This window comes from Scyliorhinus torazame, chromosome 16 (assembly GCF_047496885.1).
Source record: "Scyliorhinus torazame isolate Kashiwa2021f chromosome 16, sScyTor2.1, whole genome shotgun sequence".
NCBI classification, from domain to species: Eukaryota; Metazoa; Chordata; class Chondrichthyes; order Carcharhiniformes; family Scyliorhinidae; genus Scyliorhinus; species Scyliorhinus torazame.
Window position 1 is genome coordinate 38,834,795 of NC_092722.1, and position 23,949 is coordinate 38,858,743.

The following is a 23,949-nucleotide window of genomic DNA, read 5'->3' on the forward strand; positions in this document are numbered from 1 at the left end:
TGTTGCAGTTGTGACTGACAGGCCATCTAACTCAGCTGAATTTCTGCATCATTTTACTCAATTCTGAATCATGACTGTTGGCCATGGCTCAATGTGGTATTCCTGCTGCTGAATCAGATGTCATGTGTTCAAGCCCCACCCCTAGGACATAAGGGGGGGGACTTGGAGATGAGGGAGTGATGTGGGGGGGGGGTGATTGGGGGGATATGGGGTGGGGGAGTTGTTAGTTTTGTTATCTTTGCTGAGGTGTTTGGCTTTTGTATTTTTGTATATATGAAAAATGTCTTCAATAAAAATACTTCCCCAAAGAATACCTGGGTCAGGAGCACGGAGTCAGTAAAATTTCCACACCTGGGCGAAAGTGCCCCAAATCTTCGGATTTTTGTTCCGGGGGAGGGGGCAGGGTCTGGTCGGCCAACCCCCAAAACAATTCAGAGGCAGCCGAAGGGATTGCCCGTTGCCATAGCAGACTGATTGAAAAGTCCCACCTTGGTCCACTGGGACTTTGTCCCAGCTGTTAAAAAATAAAACAAAATAATCCTCACCCTGCATGCTCCCTCACCTCCACCCCTCCCCCTCCCCCTCCCCACTCCTCATCCATATCTTCTTAGTGAGTTGTTGACATATTCTGTATTATGCCAGTGAAGCTTTGTGGGGTAATTGCTATATAGGGCAGCACGGTGGCGCAGTGGTAGCACTGCAGTCTCACGGCGCCGCGGTCCCAGGTTCGATCCCGGCTCTGGGTAACTGTCCGCGTGGCGTTTGCACATTCTCCCCGTGTTTGCATGGGTTTCACCCCCACAACCCAAAGATGTGCAGGGTAGGTGGATTGAACACGCTAAATTGCCCCTTAATTGGAAAAAATGAATTGGGTACTCTAAAATTAAAAAAAAAAGTGCAATCTAAATGCAAGTTGTTGTTGCTGTGTACATGTTGGCTGGTGTGCTTTCTACATTATAGCTGTGACTACTCTTCAAAAACACTTCATTGATACGTGCATGGCTGTGGGTCATCTTGACATTGCTAAAGACACAGGAGCATGTGATTGCTCGATGGAGATCACAGTTCCGCGCGAATAAGATTATCCCCAATTCTAGCTGATGGTGGGCTGTGAAGGGAGTGATCGCTCTAATGGGCATTTTTGTAAGGAGTATTTTTATTGAAGGCATTTTTCATATATACGTAAATAGCAAAGATAACAAAACAAGTCCCCCATCTCCAAGTCCCCCTCCTTAACTGGTATTATTTGTGTGCAGCCTGCCGTGAAGGAAGGACGTTACCTTCCCTCTCAGGCGTCTGAACCAAAATAAACTAAAGACAACAAGTCCCACACCCTTTGCGACGGCGGCTCGTGCGCAATGGGAGCCTGAAAAAAAAACCGTCTTGCGCGGCGGGCGCGATGACGTGGCGGTGGCGGCGGCGCTTGAGGAGGCCAGCGAGCGAGCCAGCGCACGCGCGCGATGAGAAGGCGGCCAGGCGAAGATGAGCCCAGGTGAGGGGAAGGATTCCAGGTGAGAGAGGCGGAGGAAGGGAAGGAAGGAAGGAAGGGAAGGAAAAGACCTCCGGGTGCGGAGGGAGAAAGGAAATGACCACCGGGCATTAACAGGAGGCCGCGGTTCCGGCTCCCGAGAATAGTCCGGTATCTTCTTCCTCTTTTCCAAATCTGGTCCACACAGCACCGAGCAACTCCTTAACAACCTCCCCCCCCGGGGCGGGATGCTGCAGAGAAGGACTCAGCCCACCCCTGGAATCACTTGCACACAGGGTTAAAACATTTCGCCCCTTTCAGCAATGCCCGGGTAGCTGGTGCAGCGGTTGAGTGTCGAGGGGTGCAAATCCATCATTTGCACTGGTCACTCGTCGATCATTGATTATTTCTCTGAATCCACGCTTTATGGGCATGAGCAATTTGTAATTGTATAGCACCTTTTAAAAACAATTATAGCCCAATGAGACTGTGAGGGGGTGGGGTTGAGGTAGTGAGGAAATTTAGGGAAGTGACTGAAAGCTCCAGTGCACTTTTTTTTTAACCAGGCAGATTTAATTGACCGTTGCAGTTTACTTTGTTTTGATTAAATGTTAAAATGCACAAGAGCTGCAGCGAACAATTGTGTGTTATTAGATAAAGTGTGTGGTTTTGCCACCATTAACACTTAATCCATGTTTGGGGCAGTTAAATACTTATGAATGTTGAGCTGGTTGTTGTGTTGGGTGTTCCGCTATACAAACGAACCAACACGGTTGTAGATGGTACAACTCTGTTTTATTACTCTCGATAACAACATCTGTAAACTTATGACTGTGGTTCGCACTTTACCCTTTAACCTGTGGACCCAGCCCTAACACTATCTTAGAGAGGCACTCAGCACATGGTGTATGTCTGAGTGGCACGCTGTGAGCTCTGTGCCCTGAGCTGTCTCCTGCTGGAATGAGCAGGAACTGTGGTGTTCCCTTTTTTATAGTGCGTCTGCTCTCACTGGGTGATTGGCTGTGATGTTGCGTGTGTGTTGATTGGTCCGATGATCTGTCCATCAGTGTGTATGTGTGTTTGCACCATGATATGTTTATCTGAATATCATGACATCCCCCCCTTTTTACAAGAATATGTGCCTATGTGGTAATAAATATTGGTGTGTACGGAGTGCAGCTGAATGTGTGCGCGCAATATCTACAACATGTACATTGAGGCTAAACTATATACATAGGAAGGTGTCAGGTGCAACATAGCAACGAGGTTGTACCATAAACAAAACAAGTGCAATCATCAAACATCGAAAACAAACTCCTGTAACGACAAAAAGAGAAACATATTAACATTGTGGCATAACACTTTAGTGAGTCCAATGTTCAAACAGGCTCATATGTCCAGCCTAGTAGGTGGGCGACGAATTCGGGTTGACCGCCTCAAGGGTGGGTCAGGATCCACCGGCCGAGGAATGGGCCTGGCCACAGGCGACAGAGGAATAGGCATGGTGGCAGGAAGCTCCACAAAGTCGACATCAGGAACAACAGGAGGGTGTGGAACCGATGCATGATCACGTAGCGAACGCAGAAGCAGCCGAAGAGCCCGGCGATTATGCCGGCGAATGGAGCCATCAAGCATGCGAACCAGGAACGAGCGGGGAGCCACGTGGCAGAGAACTTCGGCAGTTGCCAACCAGCCACCCTCTGGTAGGTGTATGCGGACGTTGTCTCCAGGCGCCAAGGCCAGAAGATCAGTTGCCCGAGTGTCATGTGCCACCTTCTGCTGAGCACGCTGCTGTCGTATCCTTTGAGTACTGGAGCATGGTCGGGTGTAGGAACATGAATGGACGGTACAGTGGTCCTGAGGGCCACCAGCTGGGCTGGTGAGAGGCCAGTGGGGCCGAGCGATAGGCCAGCAGGGCTAAACACAGAAATCTGATCCAGCATCAGCAGCCTTGCAGAGGAGCTGCTTGGCGATATGGATGCCCTTTTCCGCCTTGCCATTTGACTGGGGATGCAGAGGGCTGGACGTCACCCCAAAAACAATCTGGTCCTGAATCATGGAATCGGAGGTGGCCTCATAGCCGCAGGACTGCGCGAGGATACGGAGATGTGTCAGGAAAGATTGAAAAGGCTCATTCTTACCCTGCTGGCGCTGCTGGAAGAGGTACCTCTCGAAGCTCTCATCCACCTCGACGCTGAAGTGTTGCTCAAGTTTAAGAAGGACCATCTTGTACTTAGTCTTGTCCTCACCTTCCGCGAACAGCAGGGAGTTGTAGATGTGGATGGTGTGTTGCCCTGCCGTGGAGAGGATGAGGGCGATTTTCCTGGTGTCCGAGTCATTCTCCCTTTCTGTGGCTTTTAGGAAGAACTGGAAGCGCTGTTTAAACAGCTTCCAGTTGACGCCGAAGTTTCCAGCGATTTGGAGCGGCTGCGGCGGGCTGATGGTGTCCATGGCGCAGGATAGCGGATCCCTGAAGATGTGTAGGTAGGTCTCACAGTTGCTGGGTTCCAATCCTGGTACTATGTCTTGTTGGGTGTTCCGCTATACAAATGAACCAACACGGTTGTAGATGGTACAACTCTGTTTTATTACTCTTGATAACAACATCTGTAAACTTATGACTGTGGTTCGTACTTTACCCTTTAACCTGTGAACCCAGCCCTAACACTATCTTAGAGAGGCACTCAGCACATGGTGTATGTCTGAGTGGCACGCTGTGAGCTCTGTGCCCTGAGCTGTCTCCTGCTGGAATGAGCGGGAACTGTGGTGTTCCCTGTTTTATAGTGCGTGTGCTCTTACTGGTGATTGGCTGTGATGTTGCGTGTGTGTTGATTGGTCCGTTGATCTGTCCATCAGTGTGTATCTGTGTTTGCTCCATGATATGTTTATCTGAATATCATGACACTGGTAACTTTGAAACTAGTTTCCAGCTGATTCACAAGATTCTGTTTTTGCAATGTCTGCCAAGTTGTGACTGTTAACATTCGTTCAAGACAACTACTGTGAAGGAAAATCAGTAATTATGTTTGTTGTTATGTACACTGTCTGGGTTTAGCAGAATTCACTTTTCCAATTCTATAAATATTCTATAATTATTCAAGAATAGATAAGAATAAATAAGATTGTTAAGAGACCAGAGTTTTTAAAAATCTGGGCATAATATTCAAAATATGCCAGTCAGTATTGCTTTCTCCCAAATACCGATCTAGAATTTGTCATTATAATCTTTCTCCTTGGGTAACCTATGGAATAACATCCCAAGATTTAAGATTAACCAGTGTTTTGACAATCTGTTTGTGTGGGTGAAGTGTCCACATTTTATCCTGCACTAAATTTCACTTGTTGGCTGCCGCAGTTCTTGCCAATCTCTGCTGGCACCCTGACCCCCTACATTGCACTGAATTCAAAATCTTGATGGGTGAAGAGACCTTTGCAATTTCTCCAATTTCTCAAACCCTACATTGCAACCTGTGTCCCACAGTCTCCTGATTCTGGGATCTTTTGAAATTCCCCCTCCATATTGGCAGAGCTTCAATTGTCTTGGGTTTTCAAAGGTATCTGGTGACAAAGTGGCTATGTTACGATGCTAGTAATCTGGAGGCTGGACTAATGACCCAGGGGAGTGAGTTTACATCCCAACATGGTAGCTGGGGAAGTTAAATTCAATTAATAAAATAAATCTGGAATAAATCAGTCTGGGAGACTGAAATTTTCAGGTTACCGCTAAAAATACTTTAGGTTCACGCACATCCTTCTAATATCCTTTAGAGAAGGAAATCTGCTGCCCTCGCTCAGCCTGGCCTAAATGTGAGTCCAGATCCAAAGCAATATGGGGGACTTTCAATTGCCCTCCTCTGAAATGGTTTAGCAAGCCACTCGGTTGCATATGGATGGGCAATAATCGTTGCACTAGTCAATGATGTCCACATCCTGTAAATGAATTTTGGGGGAAAAAAACCCTAAACGCCTCTGATTTGCTGCAATTCGTGCATCAAGGGGCCTCCACAAACTCTCTTGACTGGAAAGCAGCTCTCCTGTGTGAAATGCTCTAGGCTGTCAAATACGTTGTGCAAGTTCAAATTGGTATTGATCCAGAAATTATGTGGCCCACAATTAGTTGGCAAGTTGGAGCATTGAGTCTTTGAATGCTATCCAAAAATGCTGGGCTTGGATCTGTCTATAGGTCTGACATGTATGTCTGACAGATAAGTGATTTGGAATTCTTTTATTAAAATCTTTTTATTGGCATTTCTCCTATTTATAAACAATTGTATATATACACATCATTCTTCTTGCCCGTGCTAATTTCCTGTATTATACAGAGGTTTATTTTGTCCTTCGTTTAACTGCCCCTATGTACATTTCGCTGTCCTCTGAATCGGTCTATAGTTCCTCCCCCTTCCACGTTATCGTCACCCCTCTTTGCAGCTTTGGCTGTGTTCTTTTATTTTCTAGAAAGAAAGAACGGGGGAAAAAAAGTCCCTCTCGTGGCTTCCCCACCTTCCTTCCGTTCTCTTCCCCCCCTCTTGTGGTTTCCCCACCTTCTTTCTGTTCTCTCTCTCTCCCCCCCCCCCCCCAAAAAAAAAGATGTGCAGGGTAGGTGGATTGGCCACACTAAATTGCCCCTTATTGGAAAAAGTGAATTGGGTACTCTAAATTTATTTTAAAAAAACAATTATTGTTTATATCCAGCAAGAATAATGATGAACTATGCAGTAATTACAACTGGATATCAACAAGCTAACCTACTAACCCCTTTAGCTGTCCCATCCTCTACCCCCACACACAAGACAGATAAACATCTGGTGTGGGGGTGAAAATAATAAGGATGAAGGTCAAAGGATAAGAGTCTTTGCTTCCAATGGCAGTTCTTTAGCATGCTTTCCTTACAGCACGCCAGCTGATTAAAAGTCTCCGGTTTACAACTGGTCATGGTCTCCCTTGCAGTCATTCATTCAGCACTTGCATGTAGTAGGCTTTCTGGAGATGCACTTTAGTTCTTATCAAACTGAGCCTCCAGCTCAAGGTTCACGCCCAATCATACATCTTTCTGTATAGACATTTTACTTCACATCAAACCTTGCTTTCAGATCTTGGTTTGACTTCAAGCCTCTGCAGTCTCAAGAGAATAACACGAGTCTTGCTGGAGAGAGAGTCAGCCTTCTGAAGAGAGTTTGGCTGGATCTTTTGGGAGAGTTAATTGGAACCCTCCTTCGAGGCTGCAGAATCAAAAGTGAAACCAAACTTGGAACCTCATGACTCTAAAACATTCCACTGCGATCAGGTCCAATCACAGCCTGTCACCGGATCAATTCATTGGCCACCAGCCAAATCAATCAAACAGAGTCATCACTGATGCTAACCAGTCCAAAACGTACAGCCTTCTGGGATCCTTCTGTTTGAATTAAAGGTACAGGTCACTTTCGGGCTTCTTTGTCTTAAAGCCACAGTCCACAAACATTCCATGGATCAAAGATTGAACAGCAAAAATAAAAGAAAAGGGGAATAAGGGAATAAACAAGAAGGTCCCTTATAGTAGTGAGTTCAAGATGATGCTACAAAACATATGGAAAACCCTGTGGAACAAGTCAGACATGGCCAACCCTATAAATTTGAGATAGGGGTCCCATACATTTTGGAATCCTATTTAGAACAGCATATGCAAGTTAGGAACTCCATAGGGATACATTCTATGATTTTATACCAATTCTGCATTGAAGCATATTTCTCGCTAATCCAGGAGCAAAGGATGTTCTTCCATGCTGCAAAAGTTAGGTCATTATACAGATTTTTTCTATTTGTATCAATATTCCTCCTATCTGGGAGCCCCAGAATTAGGAATAAAGGGTCTAATTCTAAGGCTGTGCCTTAACAACCACTGGTTGTTAACTAGAATCTTAACAACCACTGGTTATCCTAAAGTGCTTTACAGCCAATTAAATATTTTTGAAGTGCAGCCAACTGTGATTTGGGGTTCGGTTAGCTCCATTTGCTGGACAGCTGGTGCGTGATGCAGGCGACGCTAACAACATGGGTTTCATTCTTGCACCGGCAGAGGTATCCATGAAGGCCCAAACTTCTCAACCACCGGTTAAATCACCAGCAGTTAGCTCTCTCTCTCAAAAAGGGGAGACCAGCTTATGGTCCTTGTGGACTATGGCGACTGTAGGCTAGTGTCTCGTCCTGAAATAATTCTGGACCCACATTTTCATGGGTTTACGATTCTGTCATTGGGTTAAAGGAAATGGTTTTAGCAATAAAATAATTGAACTTGGCTTTTCCCACAGGCTGGATTATACAAACATTCCAGGTTGTCCTGATCCTTTGTAAACCTGTGTTCATCCGAAACTCTGCCGGCCATGTGCTCACTTGCATAAAATCTCATTTACCAGCATTCTGTCCTCGTTGGCCTAAATTGGCTTCCAATTAAGCAGCATCTGATTATAAAATTCCCATCTTTGTTTTCAAACCCCATCGTGGCCTCGCCCTCCATATTTCTGTCATCTTTTCCAGCCCCAAAACCCTTTGCGATATCTGCTCCTTCAATTCTGGCCTCTTGAACATCCTCAATTTTAATTGCTGCATTATTGGTGGCCATGCCTTCAGCTGCAAACGTACTAAGCTTTGAAATTCCCTCCTTTAAACTTCACCACCTCTCTTTCTCCTCTTCGATGCTACCTAAAACCTACACCTTTGATCAAGCTTGTCTGCCCTGATAGGTCCTCCTGTGATTCAGTGTTTGATAACACTCCTTTGACTTTGGGACATTTTGCTACATTAAAGCTGCTTTGTAAATGCGAGTAGTTTGGTTTTTGACATTGAGTTTGGGTCTCATGCAGAAACACTGGTCTGCATCTGACCTGGGAATGCTTGATGGTGCCATTGTTGTGTCTGAATTGCCTCAACCACCTTTTGAGGAAGAGAACTTTGTGCGAAAGTCTCACAACCCTCCATCAACTCATCTCCATCTTAAATAGAGATTCATATAAAACGAGCAGCATGTTTTGCTTAATCTGGGAATTGCGACGATAATCCACATTCTAGACATCGCAAAACCTGCACATTGCGCAACTCTCTCTATACTGTATACTCAATATCACTGTCACAAAGATCAGCTTGCATGTAAACAATAAACCTTGAATCATCTTCTATTTAAAGGCCCTTAAATATATATTTAAGATGTTTTGTTGCATAATGAAGTCTGGCAATAACCAATTTATATTGTTCTGAGGGATTTCATATTTTGTTCCACTTGCAGATAGACTGTAATATCTACATCACAAAAGCAGCACCACCACACAAAAGGGAGAAGTGTCTCTTTGTTCCTTTTAGTGTCAGCTGTGGCTCGCTTGGAGTCAGAAGATCGTGGGTGAGAAATACTGCTTCAGACACCATGAAGTAGGCTTTGTAATCTTGAGAATATTAACAGCAAGTCTTTATTAACGTGTGTGTGTGTGTGTGTGTGTGTGTGTGTGTGTGTGTACACAAGCATACACACTAATATACTCAAGACGACAATGCCTACTTCATGTGTATTACATATACTGTATATTATATAGACAATAGAGGCTACAGATTTGAAGCTGACTCCATCCTACGTCTTTACATATCTTTGCCTATCTCTAGATTAACCCTGGCTCTAGACCCTGTGTGTTCTTGCACCACTGTACTCAGTCCCACATTAACCCTGTATGAACCAGACCCTATTACTATACCTTCCCTCACGTCTTTATCCCACAAATGTAGAATTATTTTGGTTTGCTTTAAGTCTTATATTGTTCTAACTTTAATGTTATTTCAGCATTATTGCTATTACATTATCTCCCATGGAAGATTAACCATCTCCCATGTTCGGGCCTTTCAAGTTACAGGTTCAGAGCGCCTGGATGCCTTATAACCCTTTCACATCCTGTTCGCCACTGTCGGGAGAGTGGTAGGCCCTGGTGATTCTGGTTCTTGTTGTTGGCTTGGAGGTTGGACTGACATTTGGGAATGTTCTCATCCGTTTCTCTTATTACTTGATGTTCAACCACCCCTGGCTGGCTTGGGGGTGCATGATTGTTGTTACTCTGTATCATTTCTTGTGGGGTGGGCGATAATGGTATTTGCCTGTTTGGTTGTGCCTTTTCTTTTTCCATTTGGGCTGTTGGGAAGCTCTTTGAAGCTGAGGAGGGATATTCCAGTGACAAGAAGAAGATTAAATGGTATGATCACCCTGTTATTTTGTTGTTGATGGTGCAAGACTGCTATGACATTGGAGCATCCCTTGTGGTCTGACATGCTGGCTGAAAGTTTCCATATGCAGCATGCTTGCAAAATCTGGAAACAGGCACTATAAAGACATTTCATTTTTTTGACATGTCCACCAAGTATATTCACGTCTTGATTTCTTTGTTTTAGATAGGTCTCGCCTCCCTTCAGTGGTGGCGGCTGAGTACTCAGCAATCGTTATTTCGGACGCTTTTTGTTGATTTGTCGTTAGCATCTGTCCCCACCCAATGTCCACCATGGAGATTAGATGCACCACTGTTAGTGGATAAAACATTTTGTGAGCAGATGTCCACTGCCATAGAGGACAATATAAAATTTAACAAAACCGAGCCAGTCTCACCTTCCACGCCTTGGAAGGCTCTTACATTGGTCGTTAGGGGGGGAAATTATCTCCTATAGAGTGTATTTGTTGTGGACAACAATGGTGGAAGAGCAGAGGCTGGGGGACTCCATTCTTGAGATGGATCACCAGTGCTTGCTTGATCCTATCCCGTTACTGGCGAGTAGGAAAAAACTGCAAACACAGTTTGAATTATTGTCGACTAACAGGGCGGTAAGTTAGTTGCAACACTCAAGGGGCATATTTTACGAATATGGGGAGAGACCAGTCCCTTTTGGCTCACCAGCTTAAACGGTTTTTGAATTTTATTTTACCGCGATCCTTATAGATTGGCGCCTCCTGCGGATGGGTCAGTCATGTCTGACTTTCTGTACTGCCTACCCATCCCAACTGTTGAGGTGGAGAGGAACAATGGGTTGGAATTGTTGTTACACCTCCGCGGCATTTTAAAATGTATTGAGTTGATGCAATCTGGTCCGGATGGCTTTCCGATTGAATTCTCTGAAACGTTCTCGGAGCAGCTTGTACCTTTAATTCTGGACATATTCAATGATTCTCTATCCTGGGGGTCGCTGCCCTCGATCCTCACTCGAGCCTCTATCTATCTGCTTAATAAAGACAAAGACACGTCAAGATTGTGACTTGTGCTGTTCTATTTCGCTTTTGAACGCGAACGTCAAGCTACTCGCCAAGGTGTTGGGGCTTCGGCTGGAGCCTTGCCTCCCAAATATAATCTTGGAGGAACAAATGGGCTTTGTGAAGGACCGACAGTTGTCAGCCAATATATGTTACCTGTTAAATGTTGTCCTTTCCCCCTCCTCGGTGCCCAAACCTGAGGTGATAGTGAAGTGGGAGTATTTATTTGAGATTCTTGTGAGGCTTGGTTTTGGTCACAAATTTATTTCTTGGACTTGTCTGTTGTATAAGGCCCCCACTGCCAGTGTTCATTCAAAAGTCTTGAACTCTGATTATTTTCCTTTGAATAGGGGCATGATGGAGAAAAACAGGATGGAAAGCGGGATGAAAAGGTGGATAGAGAAATGAATCAATAGGGGAAATGAAAATAAATTGATAGAAATAAAAATGGGGTAAAGGCGGAGGAGAGAGTTAACAGCCTGAAGTTGTTGAACTCTGTTAAGTACGGAAGGCTCTAACGTTCCGAATTGGAAGGTGAGGTGCTGTTCCACCAGTTTGTGTTGGGCTTCACTGGAACATTGCAGCAAGCCAAGGACGGACATGTGGACATGAGAGCAGGATGGTGTGTTTAAATGCAAACGATAAGAATGACTGGGTCCTGCTTGCGGACAGTCCAAAGATGTTCTGCAAAAAAAATACTGGAACCCAAGGAAAGGCAAGATAAAGTCGCATAGACCCAGGTGACCACAGGCTGCTTTACCCATTTTCTTTCTAAAATTTAGAGTATCCAATTTTTTTTTCCAATTAAGGAGCAATTTAGCGTGGCCAATCCACCCACCCTGCACATCTTTTGGGTTGTGGGGGTGAAACCCACGCAGACACTGGGAGAATGTGCAAACTCCACACAGAGAGTGACCCTGGGCCAGGATCGAACATGTGTCCTCGGTGCTGTGAGGCTACAGTGCTAATCACTGTGCCACCGTGCTGCCTGGGAGACTGGAGTTCTGAGAAAACTAGGGGCAGTGCCAGCTTAGTGAAGCAGTCTGCAAAATAATTGGAAAAGTGCTGGTAATTGGAGCTGGGCAAATTGGACAGAACTACCCAATGTCCGTATTTAACTGTGCCATGAACGGATGTTGCTGTCTGATTTACTGCATAATAACAGTGGATGTTGATTTCCTCACTGTTACATGTCACCCAAAATTCATGCTGTTCTTTTCTTCTCTGTCTCATACTCTTGTTTCTACCATGCAGCAATCACATTCCTGTTTTTATTTCTTGCTCTGACGCAGCATCATGGCATCCTGGATATCATCATGCCAACTTGCACCCTAGTCTTAACCTCCAGCTTTAAATGCACATTGACAAATTGAGAGCTTTTGAAAAAAATATTTAGAGTACCCAATTCATTTTTTCCAATTAAGGGGCAATTTTTTTAGCATGGCTAATCCACCTACCCTGCACATCCTTGGGTTGTGGGGGCGAAACCCACGCAAACACTGGGAGAATGTACAAACTCCACACGGACAGTGGCCCAGAGCCGGGATCGAACCTGGGACCTCGGCGCCGTGAGGCAGCAGTGCAACTGCGCCACCGTGCTGCCAAATTGAGAGCTTTGACGTGATGATGGGAAGGAATCCAGAGTCCAGAAATAACATAATCCTGAGATGTCGGCGCTAGTCTTGGGAACATCTGACTTGAATTGACAGGTAACCTGCAGGCTGTGTGTGCCCAACATCCATAGTTTGGACATCCCAAAAGACTGTGCACATATTAGAGTTTTTATGGTATTTTGTAAATTGTCTAAAGCTGGGGTCAACAGCACCTAGGCCAGCTTTATCCTGTCTGCTTTGGTAATGCAGCTGCAAAATAATCTAAACACTTGAATTTCCATGAAAGGATTAGGCAAATGGGAATTGGCAGTAACAAATGAGAGTTTACAAAGGTTTCTGCGATAAGCATACGCGATTGTGACAAGAATATATGAATATCTCCTAGCAACTGGCCGGAGCGTGCTACCAAATACCTCGTCATATTTTGAATGTGTTGTTTCCTAACAGAGGGAGATCGGAACTGACTCTTCGCTCATTGTAAAATAATCAATGTGAACCCTGCTGACAGAACGTTAGTGTGGCACTCCACTTCACAATGGAGACCATGGATACTATGGGTAGGAAACTTTGAACGATCTTTTAATTGCTTTAAAGTTTGATTGGTAGTGCAGCAGTGATTACAGATTTGTGGTCTGGGATCTTGCCTGATGAGTTAATGGTGTTGGGGTTATGCAAAACGAGTGGAGTTCATTCACAGACGAGCCAAAACTGGGAAAGGCTGCTAGCAAAATTGAGAACTAGCCAGTAAAAAGTTCAGGGAGTGGTACAGGATGTTTATTGTGACTAACTACTGTCTGGGCAGTTCATGTGGCTGCTTCCTCAGAAAAGAACATACAGTGTCATATAATGCTGAGCATTTTGAAGAACTCTCTCGCTTCTGTTTTTCCCCTTTTGCAGTTTTGCCAGGAAAGTTTCAAGAAGCTTGTGGTGCCTGTAAGTGTTGAAGGCAGTATTTTTTGTGTCATTTTGGAACTAAGCAGAAACATGGCGAGAATCATATAGCAGTTTTCCTGGACAATGCCCGACAATGGTCCTTTTGCCCCTTGGCTGCACTATAGTGACATGTTTTGTTTTTTGAGTCAACCATTTCTGTATAGCCATTTGAGGGATGGTTTTGGATTTAGCACTGAGTTAGATTTTTGTGCGGCATGCATTACGATTATCTCAAACTTGGGTTGAGTGTCTCAAATGGGCAGCATGGTAGCATTGTGGATAGCACAATTGCTTCACAGCTCCAGGGTCCCAGGTTCGATTCCTGGCTTGGGTCACTGTCTGTGCGGAGTCTGCACATCCTCCCCGTGTGTGCGTGGATTTCCTCTGGGTGCTCCGGTTTCCTCCCACAGTCCAAAGATGTGCAGGTTAGGTGGATTGGCCATGATAAATTGCCCTTCGTGTCCAAAATTGCCCTTCGTGTTGGGTGGGGTTACTGGGTTATGGGGATAGGGTGGAGGTGTTGACCTTGGGTAGGGTGCACTTTCCAAGAGCCGGTGCAGACTTGATGGGTCGAATGGCATCCTTCTGCACTGTAAATTCTATGAAATGCATCCATAGAAGAAAGAGAAGACGAGGCTGAATATGAACAGTGGTCCCCGATTCACCACACTTATACTTTGGGAAAGGAGTTGTGAAGAAAATCTTCATGAAGATGAAAAGGTTACAAGCCATTCTAGTATCGAGATATTAGAGACAAATTGCTGCAACAGAGAATTGCCTTGATTGGTGGCTGTTGGCTTTGGTAGTGCAAGTTCGATTGGGTATCACAATGCTGAGAAAGTGCTGCATGTAGTTTCTGTGAAACGCTGATTCCTCAGTTGATACATTATCTAATGGGGTACTGAGCCAGAAACCAAGGCATTTCCTGGCTTTCATCCTGGACCGGTTCTGAGTCAGTTAATCTCCGCTAAGGCAGGGAAATGCAGTGGCCTTGGTGCCTCTCGAGCTAGGTGGAGGAAGATCCTGCTCTTGTTCATGCTCCTGATCACTTTCCAGTGACCAAACTGGAAACTCGGCGAAGTGGCATTGATTGAGAATAGGATCAGTGTAGCAATTATGTCTTCCATGATGAACAGCCTGTCCTCGCTGTCTAAATTCACTCATGAATGGTTATATGGGCATGGTCGTCTGCACATGTGCAGCCTAGTGAGAGCCTGTGCTTTCAGTGGAGCAGAGAGAATGGAAATGTTTTCACATTGTGAACAAAAAGAGTAAACATATTACCTGATCTGTATGGAGCTGTGGTTCAGAGGAAGCACTGGATCTTTTGTTGGGCTGAGTTCAATTACAATCCAAGGTTAATAATTATTAAAGCCAGTTGATGTTCTAAAAATGGCAGTGTAACATCAAATGAATCTTAGTAAATCAGCTCTGTTTGTATATTCAACATTAGTGTACCTCTTCTAACCTTCAGAAGTGTTTCTGAATATGTACTCGAACTGCAGTTGAATGCATGTTTTCTTCCTTCAGTGACAGGTCCACTGTATCCTCATGCCTGTATTTAGGAGATTGCCTCTGTTTTGTTCCACAGTAAATACTGATCTCCTGCCAATAAGAAGTTGTTTTTAAATCATATTTGGCTCCATTTTGTGGACTGAGTAACAGACTACAAACTATACACCGAACTTTACCATCACACCCTGTGCTGCTATAAGCCATTTTAAGTGAAGATCTAACTTTTTACTCATTTAAAAAAAATACTGCCTCCTTTTTTTTGAGATTTACAAAAAGAGCTGTATCCCCTTCAGGATTGTCAAATGTGCACCCAGCCCATCCATATCACCCATATACACGCTTTCTATCAAACCAGCACTCCAAGGAATCCTGTATTAATATTCATATACCTCAGTTAGGAATAGACCTAATAAAGCAACTGCAGTTTATTAATGTGGCTACTTTTATATGTCGCTTCCACCAATCGGCCAGAGATTTTTCTATTCTCTGGCTATCTGGCTTGTTGCTGGTTTCCTGGATAAAGAATTTAACTGCTTGCTGTCTCCGTTTTAATCCATGATTGCCCAGTGCAGTTTTCAACGACTTTGCAATGGAGAGGAGGTGAACCCATCCTTCGCAACTAGTGAAAGGGCTGCATATGAAGGAAACATTTTTAGCTTTGGTGTAATAAGGATTACATGTTCAACAGTTTTTTTTCCTAGTAGAACAATTCCAAATTCTCTCTCTCTCCCTTTCCTTTCTTTCTTCTTTCCTAATGTTTATTGGAAAATTATTTCTTGCACAAATCTGCCTTTCAGAATGCACTTTAGGCTTGCTTTTGCTTTGCGGTGTTGCTCACCTGTAGTTCCAACTTTTGTCATCGACAACTGGACGGAATCCTGCTGCTGTTTGGTTTTGAACCTTGAGCAGAAGCAGATCTTCTGCGGTTTAATTTGTGAAAATATTTGTTCATGCATCCCTGCTACTTGACAACTGCATCTGAATGTGACATCCCAGGCAAGTAGTTAATGAATGCTGGCACTGTGATGCCCTATTTCCAGCTGATACTTGCAATGGGGCTAATTTGTATTGACAGTAAAACTGTTTTCATAGACTTCTTGTTCTAGCCATTTGTTGTTGAAGTATGTGAAGGTGCTGGCAAATTCACCTGCCATACTCCTTAGCTATTCCATAAAGCAGTTTCCTTTACGGTTCCTTTTCGATGGTGGTGAGTGACGGGAAGTATACCTGCTAACCAGCCGACTGTTGAATATCTGGACCTTAGTCTCAGAAATGCGCAAGTGGTTGAGTTCCTCCTTCACAACCTGATGAACCGGTTGAGAATATTCAGTGAGTTTGTGAAATCCATTAGAAATGCATGGTCCACCAGCCATGTCATGTTGCAGAATTCTGGAAGAGGTCATCTGTACTTTCCCCAAGAGTTGTGTTTGGAGACAAACTGAGGCATGGCTGAGCCATTGAATGTCATTGTGATGTGGTAGGTCCATGAATTTGATTCCTCCTGCAGTTATTGGAACTGGAGCTGTTCAGGCCTATTGATTGGTTCAAAGTGACAGCCTAAGTGACTATGACCATCTTTCAATCGAGGCTGTCTTATCTTAATGTATGCCGCAGTGATGCATGATGATCTATATCAGGATTCTTGCAAAATAAATCTAATGTTTTTTTTAAATATGTTTTTATTCTCCATTTTCACATTTTCTTCAAAATTTGCACCCCACCAACAAACAGTAAACAGTAACGAATACAATGTCAATCCCCTTGTTAACAACAACGATCCCATCCTCCCACCACCCCCTAAACAATGGCCCGCATGACAATATAGGCATCAAGTAAAACAAAACCTCCCAAGGAGAAAAAAAGAAAAAAGAATCAGGAATCGCTTATGGTCACCATTGACATATATAATATTCAACGCCATCCAATCCCCGAAAGAGTACCGCGAATGACACCCATGAATTGTAGACCCCCCCCCCCCCCCACCACACACAGATTCCTCCCCTCCACTTCCTCTTGTAAACTGCTCCTCCCAGCCTCGGTTCCTTCCCCCAACCTTTCACCCCGGCTAGACTCACCGAAACCTGTTCTACCAGGCCCCAATGGCCGCAGCCCCCCCCCCCCCCCAATCTCACTCCTGTTCGCTGGCCGGCTTAAACCGGCCAGCATGGAGGTCCCCGCCCGGGTCCCCTTCCCCCTTGCCCGGTCCCAGGAAAACCAAGAAATCCCCTTTAGCACACAACCTCAGCATACACACCCAAGCCCCAAAGAACCATCATTGCAAATGAAAGTCCCAACTCTTCCCGTGTCCAAATATACAGCGTCGACTCATTTAGTACATACACCAGCACGCAGTGAAAAAATAAAGTTACATGAGGCTACATCGTTACAAGACCCGCTCTGTCCCATTTCTCAATTCTGTCACAGTCCTTCTGCCTTCGCAAACCCCTCTGCTGCTTCTGCCGTCCCAAAATGAAAGTCCTTGGATTTGTAGATCACCCTCAACTTAGCTGGATACACTATGCCACACTGCACCTTGCTGTTGTACAGTGCCTTCTTCACCTGGCTGAAGGCCGCCCGCCTCCTCGCCAGCTCCACTGTAAAGTCCTGGTATATACGTATACCAGCTCCAGCCCACTGCACCTCCCGCTTCTGCTTTGCCCAGCACAGGACCTTCTCCTTCACGTTGTACCTACAGAAACAAACAGTTACTACTCTTGGCGGCTCACTCACCTTTGGTATAGGCCTCCACAACCTATGAGCCCGACCCAGTTCGTATCGAGAGGGATCGTCCCCTCCCCCAATAGCTCCGCCAACATCGTGGCAAAATACTCCGTTGGCCTCAGGCCTTCCACCCCTTCGGGCAGACCCACGATCCTCAGATTCTGCCGCCTGGATCTGTTTTCCAGGTCTTCCATTTTAGCTCGCAGACCCTGTTGGTCTCTATCGCCCTCCGCAGCTCCTTCCCCATTGAGGTGAGTTGATCACTGTGCTGCGATAATTTATTTATTTATTTTTAAAATAAATTTAGAGTATCCAATTCATTTTTTCCAATTAAGGGGCAATTCAGCATAGCCAATCCACCTAGCCTGTACATAAATCTTTGGGCTGTGGGGGGGGGGCGAAACCCACGCAAACACGGGGAGAATGTGCAAACTCCACACGGACAGTGACCCTGAGCTGAGTTTGAACCTGGGACCTCAGCGCCGTGAGGCTGCAGGGCTAACCCACTGCATCACTGTGCTGCCCCCTGTGTGCTGCGCTAATGCCTCTTCCACTTCCTTCAGTGTCTCACCTTGCTCCCGCACCTCCGCCGCTGCGCTCTATACCGCTGCCCTCACCGGGGCAATCTCATCCTCCACCAGCACTTTCAATAACGCCCCCATCTCCTTCTTCATCGCTTCCATGTGCTTTGTGAACTGTTTTTCAAGTTTCATGGCCATCACCGTGGTCATTTCTTCTGCCACGAGCAATGTGGCCTCCCCTGGTGCCCCAGCCTCTGTTTTCCTTACAGCTCCCGCACTGACCTTTCCACTCACCGGCGGACTTACATTGACCCCCTTTTTCACGGATGTTTTTTTCCCCAGTGTGGCGCACAAAGACTCCGTGAGACGAATAGAGTGAAGTCGATGAGGCTTTATTAAGCGTGTCTGTTCCCCAGCAGCCCGATAGTAAACTGGCCTGCGGGGGAAGGCACCGGCTTCTTATACTTCGCCTTCAGGGCGGAGTATGAGGTCAACGGCCAACCAGGACCCGGGATCTGTCAGCCAATGACATTAGGGCTTCCAGTCCCACATGACCCCCAATACATACTACCACATTCACCCCTTGTCAAAAATGAACCCGGCGGGGTGATGCTTCGTATGGTGGTAAGGGTTTACAGTACTGGTCCTGGGAGGATAGAACAGTTACATGGTAGTACAGTATTGGACAGTATCGTCCTGTTACAACTATTTACAGAGGATTTAGGAAAAACAAAATGTTCATTGGACAGTCCATGTTTGTTTTACATCGACGCCACGAGTCGGTCGGGCGGTCTGGTCGTCCGTGTCGATCGCCTCGGCCCCGGCGGTGGTGGGGGTGCTTGTACCAGCGTTGTCGCCTCCGGGAGCCGCACGGTTTCAGCTGTCGGTGCAAAGGGGAGGGGGACTGATCCTCCTGGGAAGGGGGCGGTCGCGGGGTGCGGCGGTGGCAGGAAGGGGGGCGGTTGGGTTGATGGTGCCGGGGGGGTGTGCGTGGTGCCGGCGGGCGCCAGATCCCGCAGGGAGACCGTGTCCTGTCGGCCGTCGGGGTACTCCACGTAGGCGTACTGGGGGTTTGCGTGGAGGAGGTGAACCCTTTCGACCAACGGGTCCGCCTTATGTGCCCGCACGTGCTTTCGGAGCAGGATGGGTCCTGGGGCCGCCAGCCAGGTTGGCAGCGACGTTCCAGAGGAGGACCTCCTAGGGAAGACAAGGAGATGCTCGTGAGGCATTTGATTAGTGCTCGTACATAATAACGGCCGGATGGAATGGAGAGCGTCCGGGAGGACCTCCTGCCACCGTGATACTGGGAGATCCCTGGACCGTAGGGCCAGTAGGATGGCCTTCCAGACCGTGCCGTTCTCCCTTTCTACTTGCCCGTTCCCCCGGGGGTTGTAGCTGGTCGTCCTGCTTGGAGCTATGCCCTTGCTGAGCAGGAACTGGCGCAGCTCGTCACTCATGAAAGAGGACCCCCTGTCGCTGTGGACGTATGCGGGGTAACCAAACAGCGTGAAGATGCTGTTCAGGGCTTTAATGACTGTGGCCGCGGTCATGTCGGAGCAGGGAATGGCAAAAGGGAAGCGGGAGTATTCGTCCACTACATTAAGGAAATGCGCGTTGCGGTCGGTGGAGGGGAGGGGCCCTTTGAAATCGAGACTGAGGCGTTCAAAGGGACGGGAAGCCTTAATCAGGTGCGCTCCATCTGGCCTGAAAAAATGCGGTTTGCATTCTGCGCAGATGTGGCAGTCTCTTGTGACTGTACGGACCTCCTCTAAGGAGTATGGGAGATTGCGGGACTTGATGAAGTGGTAAAACCGAGTGACCCCCGGGTGGCAGAGGTCCTCGTGGAGGGCTTGGAGGTGGTCAATTTGTGCGTTGGCACATGTCCCGTGGGATAGGGCATCAGACGGCTCGTTCAGCTTTCCGGGCCGGTACAAGATCTCATAGTTGAAGGTGGAGAGTTCGATCCTCCACCGCAAGATCTTGTCGTTCTTGATCTTGCCCCGCTGTGCATTATCGAACATGAAGGCTACCGACCGTTGGTCAGTGAGGAGAGTGAATCTCCTGCCGGCTAGGTAATGCCTCCAATGTCGCACAGCTTCCACTATGGCTTGGGCTTCCTTTTCCACTGAGGAGTGGCGGATTTCTGAGGCGTGGAGGGTTCGGGAGAAGAAGGCCACGGGTCTGCCCGCTTGGTTAAGGGTAGCCGCTAGAGCTACGTCAGAGGCGTCGCTCTCGACCTGGAAGGGGAGGGACTCGTCGATGGCGCGCATCGTGGCCTTTGCGATGTCCGCTTTGATGCGGCTGAAAGCCTGGCAAGCCTCTGTCGACAGCGGGAAAGTCGTGGTCTGTATTAGGGGGCGGGCCTTGTCTGCGTACTGGGGGACCCACTGGGCGTAGTATGAAAAGAACCCCAGGCAGCGTTTCAGGGCTTTTGGGCAGTGCGGGAGGGGAAATTCCATGAGTGCGCGCATACGTTCGGGGTCGGGGCCTATTATCCCATTGCGCACTATATAGCCCAGAATGGCTAGCTGATCGGTGCTAAAAACGCACTTGTCCTCGTTGTACGTGAGGTTCAAGGCTTTGGCAGTCTGGAGGAATTTTTGGAGGTTGGCGTCGTGGTCCTGCTGATCGTGGCCGCAGATGGTTACATTGTCGAGGTACGGGAACGTGGCCCGTAACCCATGTTGATCAACCATTCGGTCCATTTCCCGTTGGAAGACCGAGACGCCGTTTGTGACGCCAAAAGGGACCCATAGGAAATGGTATAACCGCCCGTCTGCCTCGAAGGCTGTGTACTTGCGGTCACTTGGGCGGATGGGGAGCTGATGGTAGGCGGACTTGAGGTCCACGGTGGAGAAGACTTTATACTGGGCAATCCGATTGACCATGTCGGATATGCGGGGGAGAGGGTACGCGTCTAGTTGTGTGTACCTGTTGATGGTCTGGCTATAGTCAATGACCATCCTTTGTTTCTCCCCTGTCTTCACTACTACCACCTGCGCTCTCCAGGGACTATTGCTGGCCTGGATTATGCCCTCCTTTAGTAGCCGCTGGACTTCGGAGCGAATGAAGGTCCGGTCCTGGGCGCTGTACCGTCTGCTCCTAGTGGCGACGGGTTTGCAATCCGGGGTGAGGTTCGCAAACAAGGACGGGGGTTGCACCTTGAGGGTGGCGAGGCCGCAGATAGTGAGTGGGGGTATGGGGCCGCCGAATTTAAACGTAAGGCTCTGTAGGTTACATTGAAAATCTAAGCCCAGCAAGGTGGGGGCACAGAGTTGGGGAAGGACGTTAAGTTTGTAGTTTTTGAATTCCCTCCCCTGTACCGTTAGGGTAACTATGCAGAATCCCTGGATCTGTACGGAGTGGGATCCTGCAGCTAGGCAAATCTTTTGTGCGCTGGGGAAGGTAGTTAAGGAACAGCGTCTTACCGTGTCGGGATGTATAAAACTTTCTGTGCTCCCGGAGTCGACTAGGCATGGCGTCTCGTGGCCGTTAATTAGGACCGTTGTCGTCGTCGTCTGGAGAGTCCGGGGCCGAGCCTGATCGAGTGTAACCGAAGCGTGCCGTGGTTGTAGTAGTGGGGTGGGGTCCGTTGTTGCCGTCCAAGATGGCGTTGGGGATGGACAAAATGGCCACCCCCATACATCGCTGAGGGGTCACAAGATGGCGTCGGGGGTGGACAAAATGGCCGCCCCATGCGTCGTACAGGTCGGGGGCGGTCCAAGATGGCGGGGCCCCTCCTCCCCTCGTGGTGGTCGGGACCCAAAATGGCGGCGTCTGCGGGTCGCATATTGAGTGCTGGGGGGTCTGGGGGGCGCTAGGACCGCGCGGAGCTCCTGCATTGCGAGCGCCCGGGCCGCGGGCGCTAGGACCGCGAGGAGTTCCTTGACGGCGAGCGCCAGGGCCACGGGCGCTAGGACCGCGCGGAGCTCCCTCGCCGGGGACAGCGGTGGTCGGGGCCCAGGCCGGCGGGTCAGTACTGCGAGCGCTGGGACCGTGAGGAGCTCCCTCGCCGGGGACGGAGGTGATCGGGGTCCAGGTAAGGTGGGGCGCGGGACGGGGGTGAGGGCCCAGGTCGGCGGCGCCGGCGGGTCAGGCGTGGGGCGCAGGACGGGGGTGAGGGCCCAGGTCGGCGGGTCAGGCGTGGGGCGCGGGACGGGGGTGAGGGCCCAGGTCGGCGGCGCCGGCGGGTCAGGCGTGGGGCGCGGGACGGGGGTGAGGGCCAGGTCGGCGGCGCCGGCGGGTCAGTCGTGGGGCCGTGAGCGCTGGGACCGCGCGGAGCTCCCTCGCCGGGGACAGCGGTGGTCGGGGCCCAGGCCGGCGGGTCAGGCGTGGGGTGCGGGACGGGGGTGAGGGCCCAGGTCGGCGGCTCCGGCGGGTCAGTCGTGGGGCCGCGAGCGCTGGCACCGTGCGGAGCTCCCTCGCCGGGGACAGCGGTGGTCGGGGTCAAGGTAGGTGGCGCCGGCGGGTCAGGCGTGGGGCGCGGGACGGGGGTGAGGGTGGCGTTCGGGAGGCGAAAAACCCCGTCCTCTCCGTGGAGAGTGTTGGCCGGCACCCAAATCGGGAGCGCCGGCGGCGGGTCGTACATGGACTGCGGGGAGGGGGCTTGGGGAGCATAGGCGGCGTGCAGGGCTCCCAGTTCTCCCGGGGCCGCGGTGGTCGGGACCCAAAATGGCGGCGCCTGCGGGTCGCACATGGTGTGCTGGGGGGGTTGGGAGGCATAGACTGCCTGTAGGGCTCCCTGTTCTCCCGGGACGGCGGCGACCACGCGGGATCGGCACACCACCGCATAGTGGCCCTTTTTCCCGCAGCTTTTGCAAATGGCTGCGCGGGCCGGACAGCGTTGTCGGGGGTGCTTCGCCTGGCCGCAGAAATAACAGCGGGCGCCCCCGGTGCGACTCGGCGTTTGGACTGCGCAAGCCTGTGGGGTGTCCGGGGGGGGGGGGGGGGTAGGGAGTTTGCCGCGGCGGGTACGTACGGGGCCCAATGGCCTGCCGCGCGGTCGGGGCCGTAGGCGCGGGTATTACGCGCGGCTACGTCCAGCGAGGCTGCCAGGGCCCGTGCCTCTGAGAGTCCTAGCGACTCTTTTTCTAGAAGTCTTTGGCGGATTTGGGAGGATTGCATACCTGCAACAAAAGCATCGCGCATTAATATGTCCGTATGTTCGTTTGCATTCACCGACGGGCAGCTGCAGGCTCTTCCCAAAATCAGCAGCGCGGCGTAGAACTCGTCCATCGATTCTCCGGGAGCTTGCCGTCTTGTCGCGAGCTGGTAGCGAGCGTAGATTTGGTTAACTGGGCGAACGTAGAGACTTCTCAGTGCTGTGAACGCCGTCTGGAAATCGCGGGTGTCTTCAATGAGGGTGAAAATCTCCGTGCTCACCCTCGAGTGCAGGACCTGCAGTTTTTGTTCGTCTGAGACTCGGCCTGTGGTCGATGTGATGTAGGCCTCAAAGCAAGTCTGCCAGTGTTTGAAGGCTGCTGCCGCATTCACTGCGTGGGGGCTGATCCTCAGGCATTCTGGAATGATCCTGAGCTCCATAGTCCTTTTTAGGCACGCTTAATAAATTGTGGCGCACAAAGACTCCGTGAGACGAATAGAGTGAAGTCGATGAGGCTTTATTAAGCGTGTCTGTTCCCCAGCAGCCCGATAGTAAACTGGCCTGCGGGGGAAGGCACCGGCTTCTTATACTTCGCCTTCAGGGCGGAGTATGAGGTCAACGGCCAACCAGGACCCGGGATCTGTCAGCCAATGACATTAGGGCTTCCAGTCCCACATGACCCCCAATACATACTACCACACCCAGCTTGGACATTTCTCCTCACTGTGCCTTCTTACAGCTTTTTCAGCCTCCGTTGCCCCTGGGGCCGGGCATTAAAACCCCTAAAATTCTATTCCCGAAAGGGAGCCCTCCAGTGTGTGGCTGCCTCC

At 48.9% G+C, this 23,949-nt stretch overlaps 1 protein-coding gene across 7 annotated transcripts in view; it reads left to right on the forward strand.

Moving 5' to 3' along the window:
- Positions 1-1,406: 1,406 nt before the first annotated feature.
- atp13a2 (ATPase cation transporting 13A2) overlaps positions 1,407-23,949 on the forward strand; it is a 164,962-nt gene continuing 142,419 nt past the window's right edge. For 3 of the 7 annotated variants that reach the window (XM_072478334.1, XM_072478338.1, XM_072478339.1), the window contains exons 1-2: positions 1,414-1,511; positions 12,776-12,885. In XM_072478334.1, the coding sequence (XP_072334435.1) occupies positions 12,864-12,885 (22 nt within the window). In that variant the 5' untranslated portion in view covers positions 1,414-1,511; positions 12,776-12,863. Of the gene's footprint in view, positions 1,512-8,726; positions 8,838-12,775; positions 12,886-23,949 lie in introns of all 7 variants that reach the window. The other 4 variants (XM_072478335.1, XM_072478340.1, XM_072478336.1 and 1 more) reach the window with 4 other exon arrangements.